At 34.6% G+C, this 19,747-nt stretch overlaps 1 protein-coding gene and 1 non-coding gene across 2 annotated transcripts; both read right to left on the bottom strand.

Moving 5' to 3' along the window:
• Positions 1–1,410: 1,410 nt before the first annotated feature.
• On the bottom strand, positions 1,411–19,683 carry Tmem167a (transmembrane protein 167A). Its single transcript, XM_070031148.1, has 4 exons — positions 19,596–19,683; positions 11,549–11,658; positions 9,122–9,156; positions 1,411–2,457 (listed from the first exon to the last, which is right to left on the bottom strand). Exons 1-4 carry the CDS (start codon positions 19,596–19,598, stop codon positions 2,387–2,389), a joined length of 219 nt encoding a protein of 72 aa, XP_069887249.1. The 5' UTR covers positions 19,599–19,683; the 3' UTR covers positions 1,411–2,386.
• LOC138833070 (small nucleolar RNA U109) lies at positions 10,681–10,814 on the bottom strand. The gene has a single exon (XR_011373782.1). It is a non-coding gene; the product is annotated as a small nucleolar RNA U109 (small nucleolar RNA).
• Positions 19,684–19,747: the final 64 nt, after the last annotated feature.

Here is a 19,747-nt window from a genome sequence, read left to right as displayed (position 1 = left end):
AATGGAGGACAGAGAACATTTGAACTAAACAAACATGTAGACTATTGATGGGTAAGCTGATCTTTAATTTTCCCTGAAATCCATTACTTCCCACCCACAAAGTACATAACTAAATATTCTGTGGGCTTAAGCCCACCTATACTCAGCCAGGTACCAGTGGCTCATACGAATAATTCTAACTACTCACAAAATTGAGATTTGAAGATTATGGTTCAAAACCAGAGTAGACAGGAAGGTTTGGGACTCTTATCTCCAATTAACCACCAAAAGTGCTGGAAGTCAAATTGTAGATCAAGTATTAGAACACTAACTTTGAGAAAAAAAGCTTAGGGATAGTGTCTAAGCCCCAGGGTGCTTTTTCTCTCTTCCCCCCTACACAGACACAGACACAGACACAGACACACACTCACTCTCTCTTAGCCTTTCTGTCAGCTTTCAAAGTACTAGTATTTATAGTCAGTGTGATTGGATTTGGAAATAAGCTGCCTTCTCACTGCCCAGCATCTACACATAAGTAAAATGCTAACAGTTTTCAATTTCTTTCTTTCTCTTCTTTCTACCTACCTCCACTGAAATGTCAAATTCAATGTCTTAAAATAGACTCCATATTTTTCTCTTTTCTATATTAGATATATGTTTGTGTTAACAACAAAGTTGGAAAAGCTTCTAAATTCAAAAGTCGTATTAGCAGCAGAAATGGACAGCAGATGGCTACCCAGAAATCAGAGTCCAAAAGGTGAAATACTCTGCATGACCATGCTGATACAAATTCTATTTTGGAATACCCTAAAAACCCTTGACCTAATGTAAACTCTAAGAGGCAGTTCAGAGACGAACAGTGACCATAACCTCATTCTCTGTCCAAAGCAAAATACAATCATTTAACTACCCACAGACATGAAAAAATACAAACACTTCAATAGCCTACCGCAGCTCATTTGTAAAAAAATAAAATCAGCACAAAATGGGCTTTCTTGATGCTTCCCTATAATTAATTCAAAGTAGTTTAACATGGCCTTTAAAAATCGGTTGCTTAGCTGGGCCTGGTGTTACATGCCTATAACGCTAACACTGCTCAGTCTGAGGCAGAAGGACTGCCAGTTCAAGGTCAACTAGGAGACACAGTAAAAATCTGGCTCAAAAAAAAAAAAGTTTTTGAAGAAATAGCTACTAATGACTAGTTAATTACTAAATACTACCTATAATGAGTAATTTTTAGCTAAGATTTAAATTGCTCCTAGCTTTAAAATAACTGAGTTTCAGTTGAACTTTCAGAAATACTAATCATTCTTATAACTGCCCAATTAATATATTTTACCAGTATTTCTCTTGGGTAGATTAAAGTTGCTGAGTCTTCTTTCAACAGTAAAGACATTTATACTGTAACATACAGATTAAGTAGACCTGAGAGCTGTTTATCACAGATTTATCATCACAGAAGAGATTCCAGTTCATGTTGACAGAAAGTACATAAACTAGATTTAAAGTGCTATATTAAAAATAAATAAAAAGTAAAAATTCATGGCATTTTTTGATAATATAATTAAGCATTTGATTTTAAGAGTTGACACTAAAAATGATAAAAAAAAACACATATAGTATTATTATTCTCCAATTGTATTTTACTCTTTTCATTTTATGAAGTTTGTCTTTTTCACAGAATGACTGGTCACAGTTGTGCTTAAGACATCTATACTTGACCATAGACCTTAGAGGCTACTACACCCACTGATTTTTTAAACTTTTTTTTATGTTAAATATGAACATCTTCTTGGTACTTCTTTAAATCACATCTCATTTATCTTAAGAACTGCACATGCTCATTTTAAATACTTTTAACACCTGTAATCAACCACAGAAGTTGATAGAAGTAGAGGTATACTGGCTAATGATCGAGATGTGTACAGAGGAAAAGTAAACATCACTAAGTATGAATGTAACCCTTATCAACACAACAGTGGACCGTTTTTTTCTCAATAAAAAAAGGCTATTCAAAAAAGGGACTTCTTTCATAAAGATTTGTCATTTTTAGGAATTTGAAAGGAACTTGAGTATAAATTTTGTTTTCTTCTATATACCTTAAGGACACCTTAGGAAAAACTAGTGTCTTACACAACAGAATGGCATTTGCAGAATGTAATATTAAAATGACAGTACTGGGGTTGATTACTGCGGACTGTAAGACTCTGTGTATTAAATGGTTACATCTTAACAATGTATTTAGAACATTGGTCCAATAACATAAAAATAGAGGAAAAGCATCTGGAAATTTATCTCATTCAGTATTCAGAGATAAAAAGGTTAGCATTCATTCCATTATTTCCCATAGGTAAGTCCTTGTTCACACTGAAATCTGATGGTAATTGCATTCTGGCATTTTTCCAAACTATTGTATGAAGAGGATGCTGAAGGCCATCACTATACAGCACACTGCAACATATGGACTCTTTCGTTCACCTGTTGAGAAAAAGATTTTCATCCTGATTAAATGAGTGATTCACATGGATATGACAGGTTATTACTGTGGGAGAGGGATAGATTAAAAGACATGGGAAAAAATAAGAAATTAGAAACATGAAAAAAAAACAGTTCAATGTAGAAGGAGCGAAACTGATATTTGAGACAACATAATTTTCCTTAGAAAATCTTGAAAGCACCATTCCTATGCAACTGTATTATCTGAATATTAAAGAATACCATATACTCCCTCTCATCATAGTGTCTTGTATATCTCATTGTTACAATGGGTCCACCTGTATCCCTATTTAAGCATTTTGTTTTTTCTCTTCCCCTCTCCAAATTAGACTAACATCAAATACAGTGAAAACAGGGGTTATACCATGGGGGATGAACATACAAAGCAACAAAAAAAATCACATGATACACGATAAATACATTAGAAGCAATAGGAAGAAAGAAAAAAAACACTTGTGTTTCTATCTTGGGGTTCATTTTGCTTAACATCATCTCATCTGGTCATATAGCTTTTGACCTTTTCTGCTTTGTACCAGACATATACTAGTTATTCCAAGTAAGGGAAACCATGGGACCTATGTTTCTTTGGGCCTAGTTTACTTCACTTAATATAATTTTTTCCAAGTCTTTCCATTTCCTAACAAATGGGGCGATGCTATTTTTTGATGGAGGTAGAGAATTTCATTGTGCGCGCGCGCGCGCATGTGTGTGTGTATACACACCACATTTTCTTGATCCATTCATCTACTGAGGAGCATCTGGGTTGGTTCCATGTAGTTGTAGAGGTGGGAGGGAAGAAATGGTAGGGGAAAAACAAAGGAGGCAACAGTGCTTGATAGGAAATGTACTCATTTCCTTGCTCATGTAACTGTAACCTCTCCGTACAGCATTTTAACAACAAAAAACTTATTAAAAAGTATACCATGCAGAGCCAAGTTTCAGTGGCTCATGCCTGTAATCTAGCTACTCAGGAGGCTGAGATATGAGGATCTTGATTCAAAGCCAGCCTGGGCAGGAAAGTCCGTGAAAATCTTATCTCATTAAACCAGGAATGACATTGTAGCCCAAAGTAGTAGAGCATTAGCCTTGAGCACAAGAGCTCAGGGACAGTATATTGGCCTGAATTCATGTCCTAGAATTGGCACACACACAAAAACCCCTCAAAACAAACAAATGAAACAACTACAAAAACAACCCATGCAGCATGAACCACAAAGATTTATTAAATTTTTGAGTATTCAGTTTGAGTATTTAACATTTGTGATGTAGAACTGAAAAAGGTAGTACTTAAAAACAACCACTTCTATATGCGTCAATTATCATAATTGTTTTAGGAGTGCTTATATTTGGGACTTTACACATGCTGATCTGAATTGGTTTATGAAATTGTCTTGCAAATAGAGAGCCAGTGACTGTGAGTCAAACTCACCTTAATCTCTTTAGGTTAATTGTTTAGCAATTGCAAGGCTATATTAATTCATAAGACACCAAATATAAGAAAACTCTTCTAGAGTCAAAGCTCATAGAATTCACAAACTTTATAGAGTATAACAATGACAATTTGCCTCATGAAGGTTAGAATGTTTGTGACTTTAAATATCACTATCTCAAAATACTCTGAAATTTATGTAATCACTTAATCACAATAAAAATTATATATAGGGTCTGGGAAGGTGGCTCAGTGGTAGAGTGCTTGCCTTGCATGCCTGAGGCCCTGGGTTCGATTCCTCCACATAAGCAAAAAGAAAAAAGCCGGAAGTGGCGCTGTGGCTCAGGTGGTAGAACTCTAGCCTTGAGCTGAAGAGCTGAGGGACAGCGCCCAGGCCCAGAGTTCAGGCCCCACGACTGGACCCCCCCAAAAAAATAAAAATAAAAATTAGATATAAATAAAAAGTCTTCTAGAGTCCTCTATTAGAGATTTATGATTGCTTCCCTTGTGTGGAATTTTTTTTTTTTTTCTGGTCCTGGTAAATGAAGTTTGGGCCTGGGTGATGTTCTTGAGCTTCTTTTTCGCTCAAGGCTAGTATTCTATCACTTGAGCCACAGTGCCACTTCCAGGCTTTTCTGTGATTAATTGGATATAAAAGTCTCATGGACTTTCTGGCTTTGAACCTCAATCCTCAAATCTCAGCCTCCAGACTAGCTTGGATTACAGGCATGAGCAATTAGCATTGGGCTATCCTTGTGTGTTTTTTACAATAATATTTGAGTGTTATTTTTTTTTTTAAGCTTAAAATTAGCTCTTTCCTAGTAAAGAGGTTTTCCAGGAGCAAGTTCAATAAATTACTTCTGGAAAATGCCAATCTTTTTAATATTTTAACTTTTTATTGTTATTATAAAGGTGAAATACCAAGGACTTATAGTTACCTAAGTCAGGTAATAAGTCCATTTCTTTTTGGACAATGCCAACCACTTCTGTTGCTCTCTCAATTTTTCCCTCCTATTCTCTCCCACAGTTGTATAGTTGATTTTCAACATGTTTAGTGAGTACCACTGCTGGGGAAAATGCCAATCTTAACTAATCTTTCAACTAAAACTCCAAAAGTCATTTTCATTTCCAGAGCCTTCTCATTGATCTCACATTGGTATTTTATTAATAAGTTTAAATCAAGACTTTATTCCCAATAGTCAAATTATGGACTCAGGCTAGGTTCTGATCAATGGGTAAATGGATATGAAAAAGTAGAATGGATATATACAATGGGATTCTACTTAGCCATTAAGAAGAATGTAATTATGCCCTTCTCTGGTAAATGGATGGAACTAGAATCATCATGCTGTGATAATAAGCCAGCCCTACCAAGATAAGCTAGGGGAAAAGAAAACAAAATAAAATAACCAAGATTAAAGGGAGGAGGAAGAGGATAAGCAAAAGCAAAGGGATGGTGAATGTGATGTAAATACATACACACACACACACACACACACACACACACACACACACACACACACACACACACACACACACACACACACACACACACACACACACACACACACACACACACACACACACACGGAAGTATCATTGAAAATAATAAATATTATTTCTAAACACAAAGTTTCCTCAAAGAAAAGACACAGAAATATCACCTATATTAAATTAAAAAAATCCAAACATTTGGTACTTTTCTTAAAACTTTTTAAATGCACAGATATTTGACCTTCAGTTAACTATATTCAGTTACAGAAATACCTTCATTTACAGAAAACATTAGAAAGTGAAAGGTGCTTTTGTAATACTATCACTTAAACTGGAAAAAAATCTTTTATAACTTAAAAAAATACACTGGGTTACCATTTTAAATAATGTTAATTCTTTTCTTTCTTCACAGAAAATCAAACACTTCATATATAAATATGTAGATGTCATAAGTAAGTATGTTACTCTTATTAGAGCTAGATATGCTCATTATTTAGGATAGTCTAATTCATTATCTAAAGGAAGTAATTAATAATCTCCTAAACTTTCCATCTGATGAAAATTAATTTTTGTGGAAGTTCTTTTCTTCCCTATCCCCCAACCTAGAAATGCTATAATTAACATATGGCTTTCATTTTCCTGTTTTTAATTTTCTTAAAAGAGACTGCCATGTGGTAGAGCTAAACATTTTAGGCTGAACTTGAATATAAATGTTACTTCTTGTCTAGTCTTAGGTCTGTGTAAGTGAATGTGAAACAGTTGCTGTAATGTGATGTGTAACATGATAAGATGATTTGGCTAGAGCTTTTCTCATTAAAATTGCATCCTTTCTTTGTGGATATATTGTGTGTCAAGAAGAGAGGAGCATGTGCTTGGGAAAGCAGTATGTCAGCATCAATATTTTTGGGGATAATTTGCCAAAATAAAAAGCTAATGTTTTCATATAATTGGTAAGAATGAATACTTTAGACCCTTTCAACTTATGGCATTCATACAATTGAGGGAGAAATGGAAAAAAAATAAATGAACAGCAACAACAAAAGGGAGCATTTATAACTAGGTATAAAAATGGATATTATAAAAAAATCATTAAGCTACATACTTAATATCTTCCTTTTTTTTTTTTTTTTTTGGTTATTTGGAGATACAGACTGGAGGATCTTTCTGTCCCAGCTGATTTCAAACTGTGATCCTTAGATTTTAGGGCTCCTGAGTAGGGAGGATTACAGACATAGGCGAATGGCACTTGACTTAAACTGTTATATATTCTCTTGATCTTGTGAACAAAAGACTACATGAGCTGGCTTCTGAATAGACCTGTACCCATTTCTTTGTTACACAAAAAGGGTTTAAAATACCTTAATATTTTCTTAGCAACTTAAAGATAAAACTGGGCTGGAAATTCAGCCGCTTAACACCAGACCTACTCTGTCATTATTTTCTCTTTGCAGTTTACTTGCAGTAATTGCACTAACTCTATTCCTTGGCAATGTCTTTATCTTTCTTTTCCAGGGTGACTTGCCTCTGAAGCAAGCAGTTTGGTTTAAATATAGTTATATTTCCCGTTAGCTATTAGCATTAACTACCAATGGTGCTATTTTATCTCTATCTTTCTTTTCTTGATTCCTTTTGAAGTACTTAAGATTTCTTCTGTTATTGTAGGGTTTGCAGCTGTTGTATGTCTGAGTGCCAGATAAGTCTGTACCACAAATCTCTGCAGATCCAGGCCAGGGCTTCTGAACTCCAGTACTATTGGCATGTTGGCTTGGATCATTATGTTATGAGGGGCTGCTCTGAACATCTTAGCCAGATGCCTGACCTAAAAGCACTATATATCCTTATTCTAGTGTTGATAATAAAAAACTTTAGACATTCACAAATGTCCCCTGCCTATACACTCTTATTTAAGCTACTTTTTTTTTTTTTTTGGTACAAGACAAAATGAAGTATGACAAAGAATACAGAGGGAAGATAACGGAACACATTAGAAGCACATTGAATTTGCTGGGAGAGGTCTGTTTCATAGTCACTATATTAGAAAAAGGGCTTTGACAAAAGTACTTTCCTTTGAAGTCCATTACCCTGATGTCATCACTTTATGGATTTGACAAGCCATTCCCATCATCAGATTCAGAAAAGGACTTCTAGACATCTATGACTTCCAGACTTCTACTTGTATTATCAGAAAAAGTTTAATGGAAGTTTCTTTTGTATGTTCTTCCCCCATGGTATAACCCCTGTTTTCACTGTATTTGATTCTGGTGCCCTGTATTTTGTATATACATTTTTTAAATTTGGGGATGGGAAGGGAAATAACAAAATGTTGAAATAAGGATACAGGTTGACCCATTATAACAATGAGATTCACAGACACTATGTTGAAAATGAACTTTACAGCTTTGGTGGGGGGAGGGGAAGACGTTAGGGAGGCAGGGAGGGAAGGGATGGTAGAGGAAAAACAAAGAAGGGGGTAACAATGCTCAATAGGAAATGGACTCATTACCTCACTCATGTAACTGTTACCCCTTTGTACAGTATCTTTATAATAAAAAATATATTAAAAAAACAAAAGAAGTTTAATGGAAAACAAAAAACCCTTGTGAAAATTCAATGACTAACAATGTAAGATGTTTTAAAGACATAAGTATTTTTATGCAAAAAATGTTTTCAAGTCATTTTCCTTAGAAAAATTTCTCAGTATTTTAAGAACTTTGCAGTCTTCAATTTTTAACCAATATTGTTTCTTATTCTAGACCTACTTTCTAAAATTTCCACATCTCTAAGAAGTTGAAAGACAAGATAAAAGGAACATAGCTTTTCTAAAAGAAAAGGCTGTTTTTTTTTTTAACTGTATGTTTTTTGTCTTTTCTTTTTTGGTACTGGGGATCGAACCCAGGATGTTGCACTTGCTAGGCAAGTGCTTTGCCACTGAGCTACATCCCAGCCCAAGGAAAGACTCTTAAGTCCTCTATCATACTTAAAGAGCTGGTTTAAGTCATTGAGAATTTGTTAAACTGGCTATCCTGATATATAAACTATTTTTTGCATTATGAAAGCATGACAACTGTATGAAAGAAAAAGTAGTCATGCATAAACTTAACGTTAAAGAATGATGAATTTGAAAAATATTTTTACTCTTAATAACTTAAAAGAGGGTAAGAAATATTATTCATTGCAATCAGTCCAAGTGGGTATGGGTATAAATTCCATACACACACACATACATTATATCTATATCTGTTTCTGTATATATATCTTAAGTAATCAGGCAAGTTAAGAACATGTAGAGAGTTTGTTATTCAAAAATACTTTATTCAGTTTGAGTCTACTATATGATGGGCACAGTGTTATATGTTTTCATGTCTATCTATCTATAAACGCACAGTTTATCTATAAACGCATAGTTTATCATCAATATCTACACTTATATAATGTAAACAAGTATACATGAAACTATACGTATACTTGTTCGAAACCTCTTCAAAAATCAGAGTATTTAATATCTGAATTACAAAGATTTGCTTCTATATATGTAATTATTGTAAGGAAGTTATCAAGTCTAGTTTTAAATAGTACAAGTAAAAAAAACTTGGTGGAACTCTATAAAAGTTCACATTGTGGGGAAGACTGCACTTTTAAGAACATTTGATTTCTGGATTATGACATAAATAAATTTGTCAACAATCTGTAGCTGAAGAAATGGAGAATGAGTTTAACACTTACCAATCCTGGCACACTTCCAAAATATTCCCAACAGTCTGCACAGAACAAAAGAACACAAGTGGCTACTGAATATGGGAAAGGTAAATTATTGCTGCCAGTATCATATAAAACAGTAACTATAGACTGACATTTTAGCCTTTAATGCTTTCACTTCTGAAACACTGAGCCAACATGTATCTATGAACACAGGACACAATAGGCTACTAGTCACTGATGGAAAGAAACTTCCACAAATTACAATGTATAACAGGCCAAAAGTAGAGTGAATAAATGTGAGAGTGGCAAAATTTTGCCTAAGGGCTTACTGTATTAATTCATCAACATCGTTTGCCACCTTTGAAACGAGAAAATTTATATGTTTGCTAAATTTGAGAAAATGACAAATAAAAATGACCATTTCAGATGAATTTTAACAGGTATACTAAAAAGAATTTTTCTTTTTTGTCAGTCCTGGGGTTTAAACTCTGAGTCTCGTGCTGTCCCTCAACACTTCAGCTCAAGGCTAATGTTCTACCACTTGAGCCACAGCACCACTTCCAGTTTTTCTGGTGGTTAACTGGAGATAAGAGTCTCACAGACTTTCCTGCCCAGGTTGGCTTTGAACCACGATCCATAGATCTCAGCCTCCTAAGTAGATAGGATTAGTAGCACCCGACTTAAAAATAAGAACCTTCTAAGTTTAGTGAATGGGAAAAATAGAATTTTTTTTCAAAGAATGGCTAGCTAAACAATTTTACTTTAGAAATAAAAGGATTATAGCCAAAAACATTTCTGAAAATAGTACAAGTAAACATAAAGGTAAGATTGTGCTTTAATTCAGTCATGCTTATTGCATACACAACTGTGGTCAAGTTTATTTTCTCTCTTTAATAATAGCATCTATCATCCTAAGTTATTAAATGAATGATTATACAGAAAGTCTCCAAAATAGTGATTAATATGTGCTAAAGTCATATACAGGCTAAAGTCACATGTGATATTACTTACAGATATTACTTAAAATCAGTTTCAGTTTCTTTGTCAGTAAAGAGAAGATAAAGAATAGGCATACACAAAGCCAGAATGTTCCTTGATCTCTAAATCAAGGTTTTTCTAGGTTGAATATTCTAGAAATAACAAAGTATTAATAGAGAATAGGCATAATAGTATATTAAAATCTTTTAAATGAACGAAGAATTCTAACTTTGATTTAACATAAAGATTTGTAATTACCAGTTTGGTTGTTTCAACATTATTTGTCTATGTAAGATACATTTCTGTTATATCTCAAATGGTTAAAAAACATCCAATTAGCTGATAAAAGTTGATGCAAATAATGCTTACCACAAATGCTAATCATGGTAACAGGTCTAAAAAAACTAAGTAAAATACATGTAACTGTAATAAGAAAGGATAGAAAACCAAATTTTTACAAAATATATTTGCCATATATAACAATAAAAAACATTTAACATCTAGTTAAATAGAAAGATTTTTAAAATGGCTTTCAAAACAGTTGTCCATATTAGTGTAAACTTTAGACTAGAAATGTAATAACAGGCATGCTTTTTGTCTGTTTTTTAATTAGGAGAAATATACTACAACTCAACTTCTACTATATGGCTGACAGCCTTGAGAACTTCTTTTATAATGTAGAATGTTATAGATGCATACCTATCCCAAAGGAATTTGGGGTAGACATTTCTGAATGCAAACTTCTTCCAAGAATAAAATTCACACAGCATCAAAAAAGTGCAAATATTTCATTGTATGGTTATGTAAATCTTATTTTAGTTTTTAGTGATACTGGGGGTTTGAACTCAGGGCATTGCACTTGCTTGGCTGGTGTTCCTCCATTTTAGAGTCACATATATGTCTCAAAGAGGTCTGGACTGTAATCTTACTGTTGGTTCTTCTAGAACAGCTAGGATGACATTTACAGAATTACTATGCTCAGCATTTAATGTCTGAAATGAGGTCTTGAATACGTTTTGTTCAAACTGACCTTGACTCATGATCTCCTCTCACTTCCTGATTAGTTAAGATTACAGACCTGAACCATTGCACTTGACTTCTGTGACAATTTTATTAGAAAAATGTATCATAATACCCATGTATTACATTTGAGCCCCAAATATCAGATCAACGCAAGTAAGCAGAGTACTGGTTTAGAGAACAAAATAAGACACTATCTAAAAGGAGTGTGAAACTACCGTAAGAATTGATGAATAAGTAGTATTTGTTTTAATCTTCATTCTGCTTTTTAAAAATAGATTCTATTTCAGCTTACATAATAGATCAGGTTTGAAATTTAACTTTTAATAAGACATTATGAGTCAGGATTTTAGACTTTTAAGAAATAGAGAAAAATAACAAAGTTCTTAAAAAGTAAATTATAACTAGAATTAAATGGATGGTTTGGATGGTTAGACATCATTAGCAACGTACCCAGTTTTATTTCTGTCCAGGATGCTGGGTGCCATGGATCGGATGTAAGCACACGTACATATAAGCAGCAAGATTACAGTCAACAGACTCTGAAAGTTGAAAATGGCAGACTAAAAAGAGAAAACAAAATGAAACAAATTAATATTTCAGGAAAAACTGCCTAGTAAAAAATGCAAGACAAATCTATAAGAAATTGTTTTTATTTCTTCAAAAAGTCAAACAATACAATATGTGTAATTGCCATATAAAACTGAATCATGAAATATTCTAAAAATGTACTTTCTTATGCATTTTCTGGGGCTAAAGAATGCAGGAGGTGTCACAGAAATATAAAATTTGAAAAATACCATAAACTCCAAATGGCTGACTAGAGCTGAGTCAGCCTGTAATTGCTACAGATATTCTAAGAGCCCAGACAACTTGACAGACATTCAGGTCTATTTGCTCTGCCAGTCACTGGCTAGATGGATCCTGTGCAATCACTGCCTCTCAAACTATCTTAGAACAGTAAAGCTGGTTGGAGACTGCAAAGACTGAGTATTGACTAATGTATTTTTCAATTTTGATTTATTTTCTGGGATAAGTATTTAATAGACCATGTTTCTGGTATACTGACAAATATTAGCTTATTACATATTGGTCAAAGAAAATCACCTGCTTTTCCATTTGGCCCATTTGAAAAAGGAGAGGGGTTGATTTCATATCTTGGCTATGGTAAACAATGCTGCAACAAACATGGGTTGTACTGTTAGATTTAGTGTGTCCTGTTTTGTGGCCAACTGGATAAATACACTTGCTGGATCATAGGGAAGCTCTATGTTTAGTCTTTTGAGGAACCTCCATACTGCTTTCCAGACTGGTGAAACAAGTTTACATTCCCATCAACAGTGCAGTAGTGTTCCCTTTTTGGCTATCCCAGGCAGCATCTGTTTTTGTTAGATTCCTTGATAATGGCCATTTTAGGGGTGAAGTGAATCTGAATGTTGTTCTGAATTGCATTTCTTTTATGGCCAGAGATCTTAAAAACATTTCACTTGTCTATTGGTCATTCTTACTTCTTCTTCTGAGAAGTCTCTCTTTAGCCCATTTTAATTGGGTTGTTTCTTTGAGGATTTGATTTTGGAAGGGTTTTTTTGAGCTCTGAGTATATTTTAGATATGAGGCCCTTGTCTGATGCGTAGCTAGTAAAGATCTTCTCCCAGTCTGTGGGCTTTCTATTTATCTTGCTAGTTATGTCCTCTGCTGTGTAGAAACTTTTCAGTTTGATGAAATGTGCATATGATCATATAAAATGTTTATTGAAATGAACCAAGAAATGGAAACAAGGTTTGTTCTTTTTCAATTTTCCCCCATTTCTTGCTGTTTTTATTTCTGTACATTTTGTCTTATATGCAAGTTTATGTTTTGGGGAGGGTAAGGGGAAGAACAGAAATGGTGGGATAAAGGGTAAATTAATTCAGCTGTGATACTAGTCACTAGGTTGAAAATGAACTATACAACTTGCAGAGGAAGGGGGAAGAAGGAATGGGGAACTGGGAGAAAATTAGGGAGGGAGGAGTTGACACTGTTCATATTATTTCAAAAATTAAAAAAACAATAATAAAGAATCCCTCAAGTTAAGTGCAATCTTTTTGAGGACTCCATCTTCACTCCCATCTTGTATTTCATACACAACTCTTTTCTTTCCCTCTTCTTTTTTCTTGAGACAAGGTGTTGCTATCTAACCCAGGGGTGGCTTCAAATGTGTAGGAGCCTCCCATGTGCTGGGTCTATAGGTATATGCTATATGACTGGCCCTAGAATTCTCTTGATGTACCTGATTCATGGAAGCTCAAGTAAGATATATTTTAAGAATAAAACGAGTTTTAAAAAGTATAGATATACTGCATATAATAATGAAAATTTTCATTATTCCTATAATCAGACACAGCAACCAGAAATATGCCTCTTTAGTAAACTCAGGACTCTTAAAAATCAAGAGTGAATAACAGCTATAAAATAATTCAAAAGAGGCAAAATTTCTTACTTGCAGTATGAGTGCTTATCTGAATAGTCCAAAAGAATCTAGTGAAAAATGGCTATAGACCTAAAGGGAACTAATCATGGTGTCTGAGGATATAATAAAATATTTACAATAGCTTTCATAATTATATTATCACTTAATTGACAGACATAAAAAATCGAAAAGATTGCACATCTTCTTTACCAATATTCTTTAAAACAAAAAGTACTTATATACAATGTACAAAAACTATGTGGTATGCAAAACAGGATACAAGATTTCATAGCCAGCATAGCTTTAGCTACGGAAAACTTTAAGTATGAGTAAGAGAGTTCAGTGGTTATCTCTGATAGATTTCACCTAATTCTCAACTTCTCTGGCTTTCTCAAAGACTTTGTTGCTTTTATTAGTCTGCAAAAGATTAAAAAAAAAAGATTTGCCATTAAACTTTTAAAATTTGTTTTTTTGTGCAAAGGCTTTTCTCATTGATATAGCAAAGGCAGAGTTCAATGTGGCTTGATTTTAACTAAACTGGGTTTTAATTTTATATCTATGATCATTTCCAGATAGAAAGCACAGGTTTCAAAATGCTTATCTTTTAATAGTTATAATGGCGAGCATTTATATGAGTGTTTTAATAAATAGTATTAGATAATAATTTAAAAAATACAAAGCATATTTCCTTAGTCAAATGACTAAATGTGCATGCACTATGTCTGGGGAGAGGATAGACAATCAGGACTGAAAAGGTACATGACCTGATTCCTTCCTGGAGTTTATAACTAATAATTACTGATATTCCAATAAGTGCTGTTCTGTACTTTCTAATATCTGAGATAGACATTTCTATTATCCTTACCAGATGAGTACTACTACTGAGAATATAAAGCAGTTATACTCAAGTCCGATCAAGAAATGTGCTTTCAAAATTGAATAGCAAATCACTGTTCACATTCAAGTAAAGTCTGGAACTATGGGGATAAAGGCTGTTTTCATAAAGAAAAAACTTTAAGGAGAAAGAAGGAATAGAATTGAAATACCAAGGGGAAAATTTAGGTGGAAAGCAGGCTCCCGATGAGACAGAAACATGGGGGAAAATATCCCCCAAAATAAGGATTTTCTATGTTCAGAGAATAAAAGATATTGTACTAAGGAAAAGATTCCTGCAAAGAAATTTGCCAAGTGGGTTTGTCATCTTCCTAATAGTGTCTAAGCTCAGAGTTTGGTTATATGTTCACTCTACTCCAGTGAATATCTTAATACCATATGGTTAAATGAAATGATGCTCATGCTTTTCCCTATGTTTGTAGTTGATGGTAAAATTAGTATATGGAAGGTCCTCTTATCCTTCTTTTTTACCTTCATATGTTTGAAGTATTTCATAATAAAAGATAAAAAGGCCCTTGAGAACATGCCTATTATTAAAGTGTATATATACATACATTTGCCTGTGTGCTGTCATTTATAAATGAAAACCATTTACAAGTACAAAATAAATTATAAATACAACTTTGTCTAGGGCTTAAAGACTCCAAAATTTAAACAAATAATCTTAGATGGTAAAGCCTTTTAGATGTACTTAAAACTCTGGTCAAAAGAGTGTTTCTAAGTTACAGACATTAGCCTGTCACCTATCACATTCCTCCTCCTAATGCTTTGCATCTGTTCATTGGTATAAAATTATAGTTTCAGGGTTAGATGAAACAGATGTCCCTGTTCAGTAGAAAAATGGGAATTTTAATATGAAAATGTCACTAAGAGAGAAAGCCAAAGAAGCTAAGGCTACATAATCATAAAAGATAATAGAAAAGATGGTTAGAAAGTAAAATTCATTCATTAAGTTTATTTTTTAACCCTTTAATTCATGAGCCCTTTTCCAAGGTACTGTTTTGTACATATGATAATTACTTTTGACATACTAGTGAATTAAGTCATTCTTTCAGTCTAAATTTGAGTTACCTGATCTATGAAGTCATTCCTGTCTTCACTCTACCCATTGATCTGTACTATAATTGTTTTCTCTATTTCAATGAAATTCTAATCAGTACCATGAATATTAAACAAAATGATATATAGTAGTCACTGAAAACTGGTAAAATGAACAATAATGAATATATATACACATCTAAGAGCATACTTAAATTCCAAATTAACAATGAACACTATTTTTAAAAAGTCAATGAGATCAGTGTTGAATACATTTTGTTAATTACTCAAGAGAAATCTCTACTATACTTTGAGTTTATAATTACTTATCAAAGTCATTTCTGAAAATTAATCAGAAAAAATTCCTTAGGCTTATGAGGAGGGCCTAAGCTTTAGATTAAAATAAAAGCCTGATGTAATTTCTACCTGATATTCACATCTGCTATATATATATACTAGATATACTATATATACTACATATAGCTCAGATATACTAATGTTTTTCACAAAGACATTCTATTACCCCTCTCAACTGTAGGCCTATCACATCACTTATAACTAAACAGAGTGTGCCTTAAATAACTAATGCTACAACACTGAATTGATTTAACAAAACCAAAAGAAAATAAATTTGATGACTCAGATACTTTGTATAAGCATTTTGAAGTAAACCACATCTGGCCACCATTTATACTACATAGATTAATTTCTCAACTGTTAGGCAAAGATTAATCAATGAAAGCTTAATGCTTTGAACATTAAGCTGTTGCAATCTTAACAAACCTTTAAAAAGTTTTCTAATGTCAAGTCCCTTTGAAAAGAGTATCTTTTCATATTTCATTTGTTATCATACATTATTAAGATATAATTTCTAACTATTGGTGTAATTTCTCTTTTTTTGTTTTGTCAGTGGTGGGGCTTCAACTCTGAGCTTGGGCGCTGTCCCTCAGCTCTTCAGCTCAAGGAGAGTGCTCTATTGCTTGAGCCACAGCGCTACTTCCGTGGTGTAATTTCTGAATGCTAAAAATATTCATGAAATTTTCATATTTATAAAATAGCAACATAGGTTTTTTTGAAAAAAGTATAAATTTCTAAATAAAACCACTAAGTCACTCAAGGTAATCTTTCAAATCAGAAATCTTAGGAAGCCACAGGAAACATTAGAAAAGAAACAAGTGAGCTATCCAAGCAATTGAAAGACAAAAACAGAAGAAATATACACATTGATGTTTTAAACATGCTTTGCCTAGAGACTTCTCAGTGGGTTATTATCTACACATAATCTAAAGAAAGAATTTTGAACCTATGGTATTTTCATTAGGAATAGATCACTTAGGCTTCAGGTAGCTTACAAAATATAGTATTTAACACATTTGTTGAATAAGGGCTTTTGTTATGCTTAACACAGTCTTTCTTGAGACTTCAAGATTGCTCATGTTGTAAAGTTTTATTGACATACTAATTTTTCCAGCATTACTTAAGAAGACTTTTAAACAAGAGCTGAATATTTTTTTTAAAGAATTAAAATTCCAAGTAGTAACCCTTTTACTTGGAATTTAAAAAAAGTTATTCCTCTTTGGATTGAAAGAAACTCAGAAATGACAGCCCTGATTTAATAATGATAAAAATTATATAGCACTAGAAAAAATGGGTCAGCACTTCATCATTTCATTTACAAATCTAGGTCAGGTCAATATTTTCCAACTAGTTTTTACATATAAATGTACTGGTTCTCAAATCTGAAAACATGGAAATACAGAGATATTTGCTTCCTATGAATACGAAAATGGACACATGCAGCATTTGCCCAAGATAATGAAGAAATGAATAAATGTGTATTTACTCTCTTCATCATCAATGGATGGCTAACAACTGAAATTCTAGTTATCTGAGAGGGTAAGACTGGGAGGATCCAGGGTTGCAGGCCAGAGTGGGCAGAAAACTCTGACAGAATGATTTAAAGAGAGGAAGCTGGGTAGTACACGTACCCAATACAAACTTAAAACAGTTAACAGTCTAGACACCTGCTTCTGGCAGTTAGTGAGACCTAGTTCAAAAATGTTAACATAAAGCATTTGCCCAACAAGCTAAAAGCTCAAACACAATTACTATTCCTCTCCCAAAGGACAATTTGTCCTTGAGTAATCAACAATTTTACATTTACTTGTTAGTTTCATTTGTTACACATGCATTTGATCTCATTGTTCCTGTTTCAATGATGTCTAAAAACCATTTCTACTTATATTTTCCTTTTAAGAACTTTTCATTGTCACAAGCAAAGCTTCTGCTTGGAGTAGATGCTTTTCAGCTCTGTACTAGACTGGCAACATTGGTGGTAATTTGTACTTCAATAATGGTGTAAAAGTACAGTCAAAATAGTCATTAGTGGGCTGGGAAGGTGGCTCAGTGGTAGAGCGCTTGCCTTGCATGCTTGAGGCCCTGGGTTCCATTCCTCAGCACCACATAAGCAAAAAAGAAAAAAGCGGAAGTGGCGCTGTGACTCAAGTGGTAGAGCACTAGCTTTGAGCTGAAGAGCTGAGGGACAGCACCCAGGCCCAGAGTTCAGGCCCCATGACTGGACCCCCCCCCCAAAAAAAATAAATAAAATAAAAAAATAAAAAAAGAATTAAGTCAGGGACGAAGTGGAGGTGACCCTAGTCTAGGTTTTCAAAAGGAAAACTTGTAAATATTGGGGCCAACTCTTGCTTCTTGTGGATAGATAATACATTAGACTCACATTTCATATGGAAATAAGCTGAGAATTCATTGAAATATATTGAAAGTAGTCATGCTGTGTCAGTAAACTAAATATCATCTTCTAGCAAGAATTAAAGAGTAAAGTCTACTACTCTAAGTTGAAAAAGGACTAAATTTTTGCATTAAGCTAAATGTTCATTGATGAAAACTCTTAAAAGCAAGTATATGCTATCATTTGGTAGATGGGAAAAGAGACTGAAATAGAAAATAAAAGCCTTGTCTAAAGGAATAATGTGCACTTAATCATCATCTTCATCAAGTGGTAAGCTTTTCCTCTGATTTACGTCCAAATCACATTCAAAGAAACTGACATAAAGCAGGCAAGATTAAGAATGAATCCTGACTGCTAATGGATGTTTGCTATATGGGATTCTGCTGTAACCTCTGGGAGCACATGCTTCATAACTTTTCGTTAAAGCAATTCTTAACTTTTGGGGAAGTCACAGATGTGTTTGAACTGTAATAATACGCATCCTTTTCATAAGTGTTTATAAACCCGGAGACACATGTAGTTAGTGGCTGTTGGCATCTTCCTCTACAAAAGCAAATGTTTGCAGACATGCTTTGGAGATTTTTTTTCCTGTTACCCCGTCTACTACACTCATGCTCAGGTCATCTACGTTGGCTTTACTTTTCTCAGCATGACAATTTCTTTTACGATTCTGATTTACAGTGCAAGCTTTTCTTAGAGGCCTAATCTACAATAGCACAAAATAACAGACACATGTATGACCACCCCCGTCCCGCCACCCCCCACCCCCGTCCCGCCCCAGGTGGTGGGCCAGACACAACTATGTGAAGTGCATGAAGCTCCTAGAAAAGAACCTTTGCAGAGAACCAGAAATCACTGGAGCCTGTATCTCGGAAAGTAGCACCTCTAGAGTTGCAATGAAAGGTCAATGATTCAACAGGTTATATGGAAAATGTATAGTTTAGTGGGTAGACAACAGTAACGACTGAATGAAAGAAGGAGGATGAGATAAAGGAGGCGGGGAGGAGAGAAAAAAACAGTTTGAAAGTCCGTAAACTCTATACCTCAAAAGTCAAAGGCACCGATAATCTATGTAAGCGACGGGTTAAAGCAGATGAGCACAGTTGCTCGGGGCCAGGCAGGAAGGAGGCCTTTGAGAGTCCCAGAATTGTGTGGCCCGGGAGGTTTCCTGGAACGGTGGGACCGGGTTCGCCCAGAATGGGCAGAGAAGGAGCCACATGGCTCTGCGGCCACTGCACCCTGCGAGCCCCGGGAGCATCGTTAGTGAAGGGCGTCCCGGGCCGGCGCAGGCAGGGCAGCCGCATTACCTTCCAGCCCGACCGCAAAACCCCCACAGCCCCTACGACAAGCCCAGCAGCCGCAGTTCTTACCATAGTGAGACCAGAGATAGCCCAGCCACATCACCCTTCCGGACCCCAGGCGGAAGAGGTGTGTACGACCCACCTGGGCTTCTTGCTCTCTCCGGCAATCCGATTTGCTTGATTACGCGTCCCCGCCCAGGCCCCGAGATTCTGACAGTTTG

This window comes from Dipodomys merriami, unplaced genomic scaffold, assembly GCF_024711535.1.
Source record: "Dipodomys merriami isolate MVZ:Mamm:240054 unplaced genomic scaffold, mDipMer1.0.p SCAF_20, whole genome shotgun sequence".
Classification (NCBI taxonomy): Eukaryota; Metazoa; Chordata; class Mammalia; order Rodentia; family Heteromyidae; genus Dipodomys; species Dipodomys merriami.
The sequence above is the reverse complement of the archived record's forward strand: the minus strand, read 5'-3'. Positions and strand labels throughout refer to the sequence as shown.

What these genes read in the sequence shown, in the direction of transcription:
- Tmem167a (XM_070031148.1), bottom strand. An exon ending in CTGGACAGAAATAAAACTGG is followed by an intron (nt 9,157 to 11,548) that starts GTACGTTGCTAA and finishes TGTTCTGTGCAG; the next exon opens with ACTGTTGGGAATATTTTGGA. An exon ending in TTGGAAGTGTGCCAGGATTG is followed by an intron (nt 2,458 to 9,121) that starts GTAAGTGTTAAA and finishes TTTTCTCAACAG; the next exon opens with GTGAACGAAAGAGTCCATAT.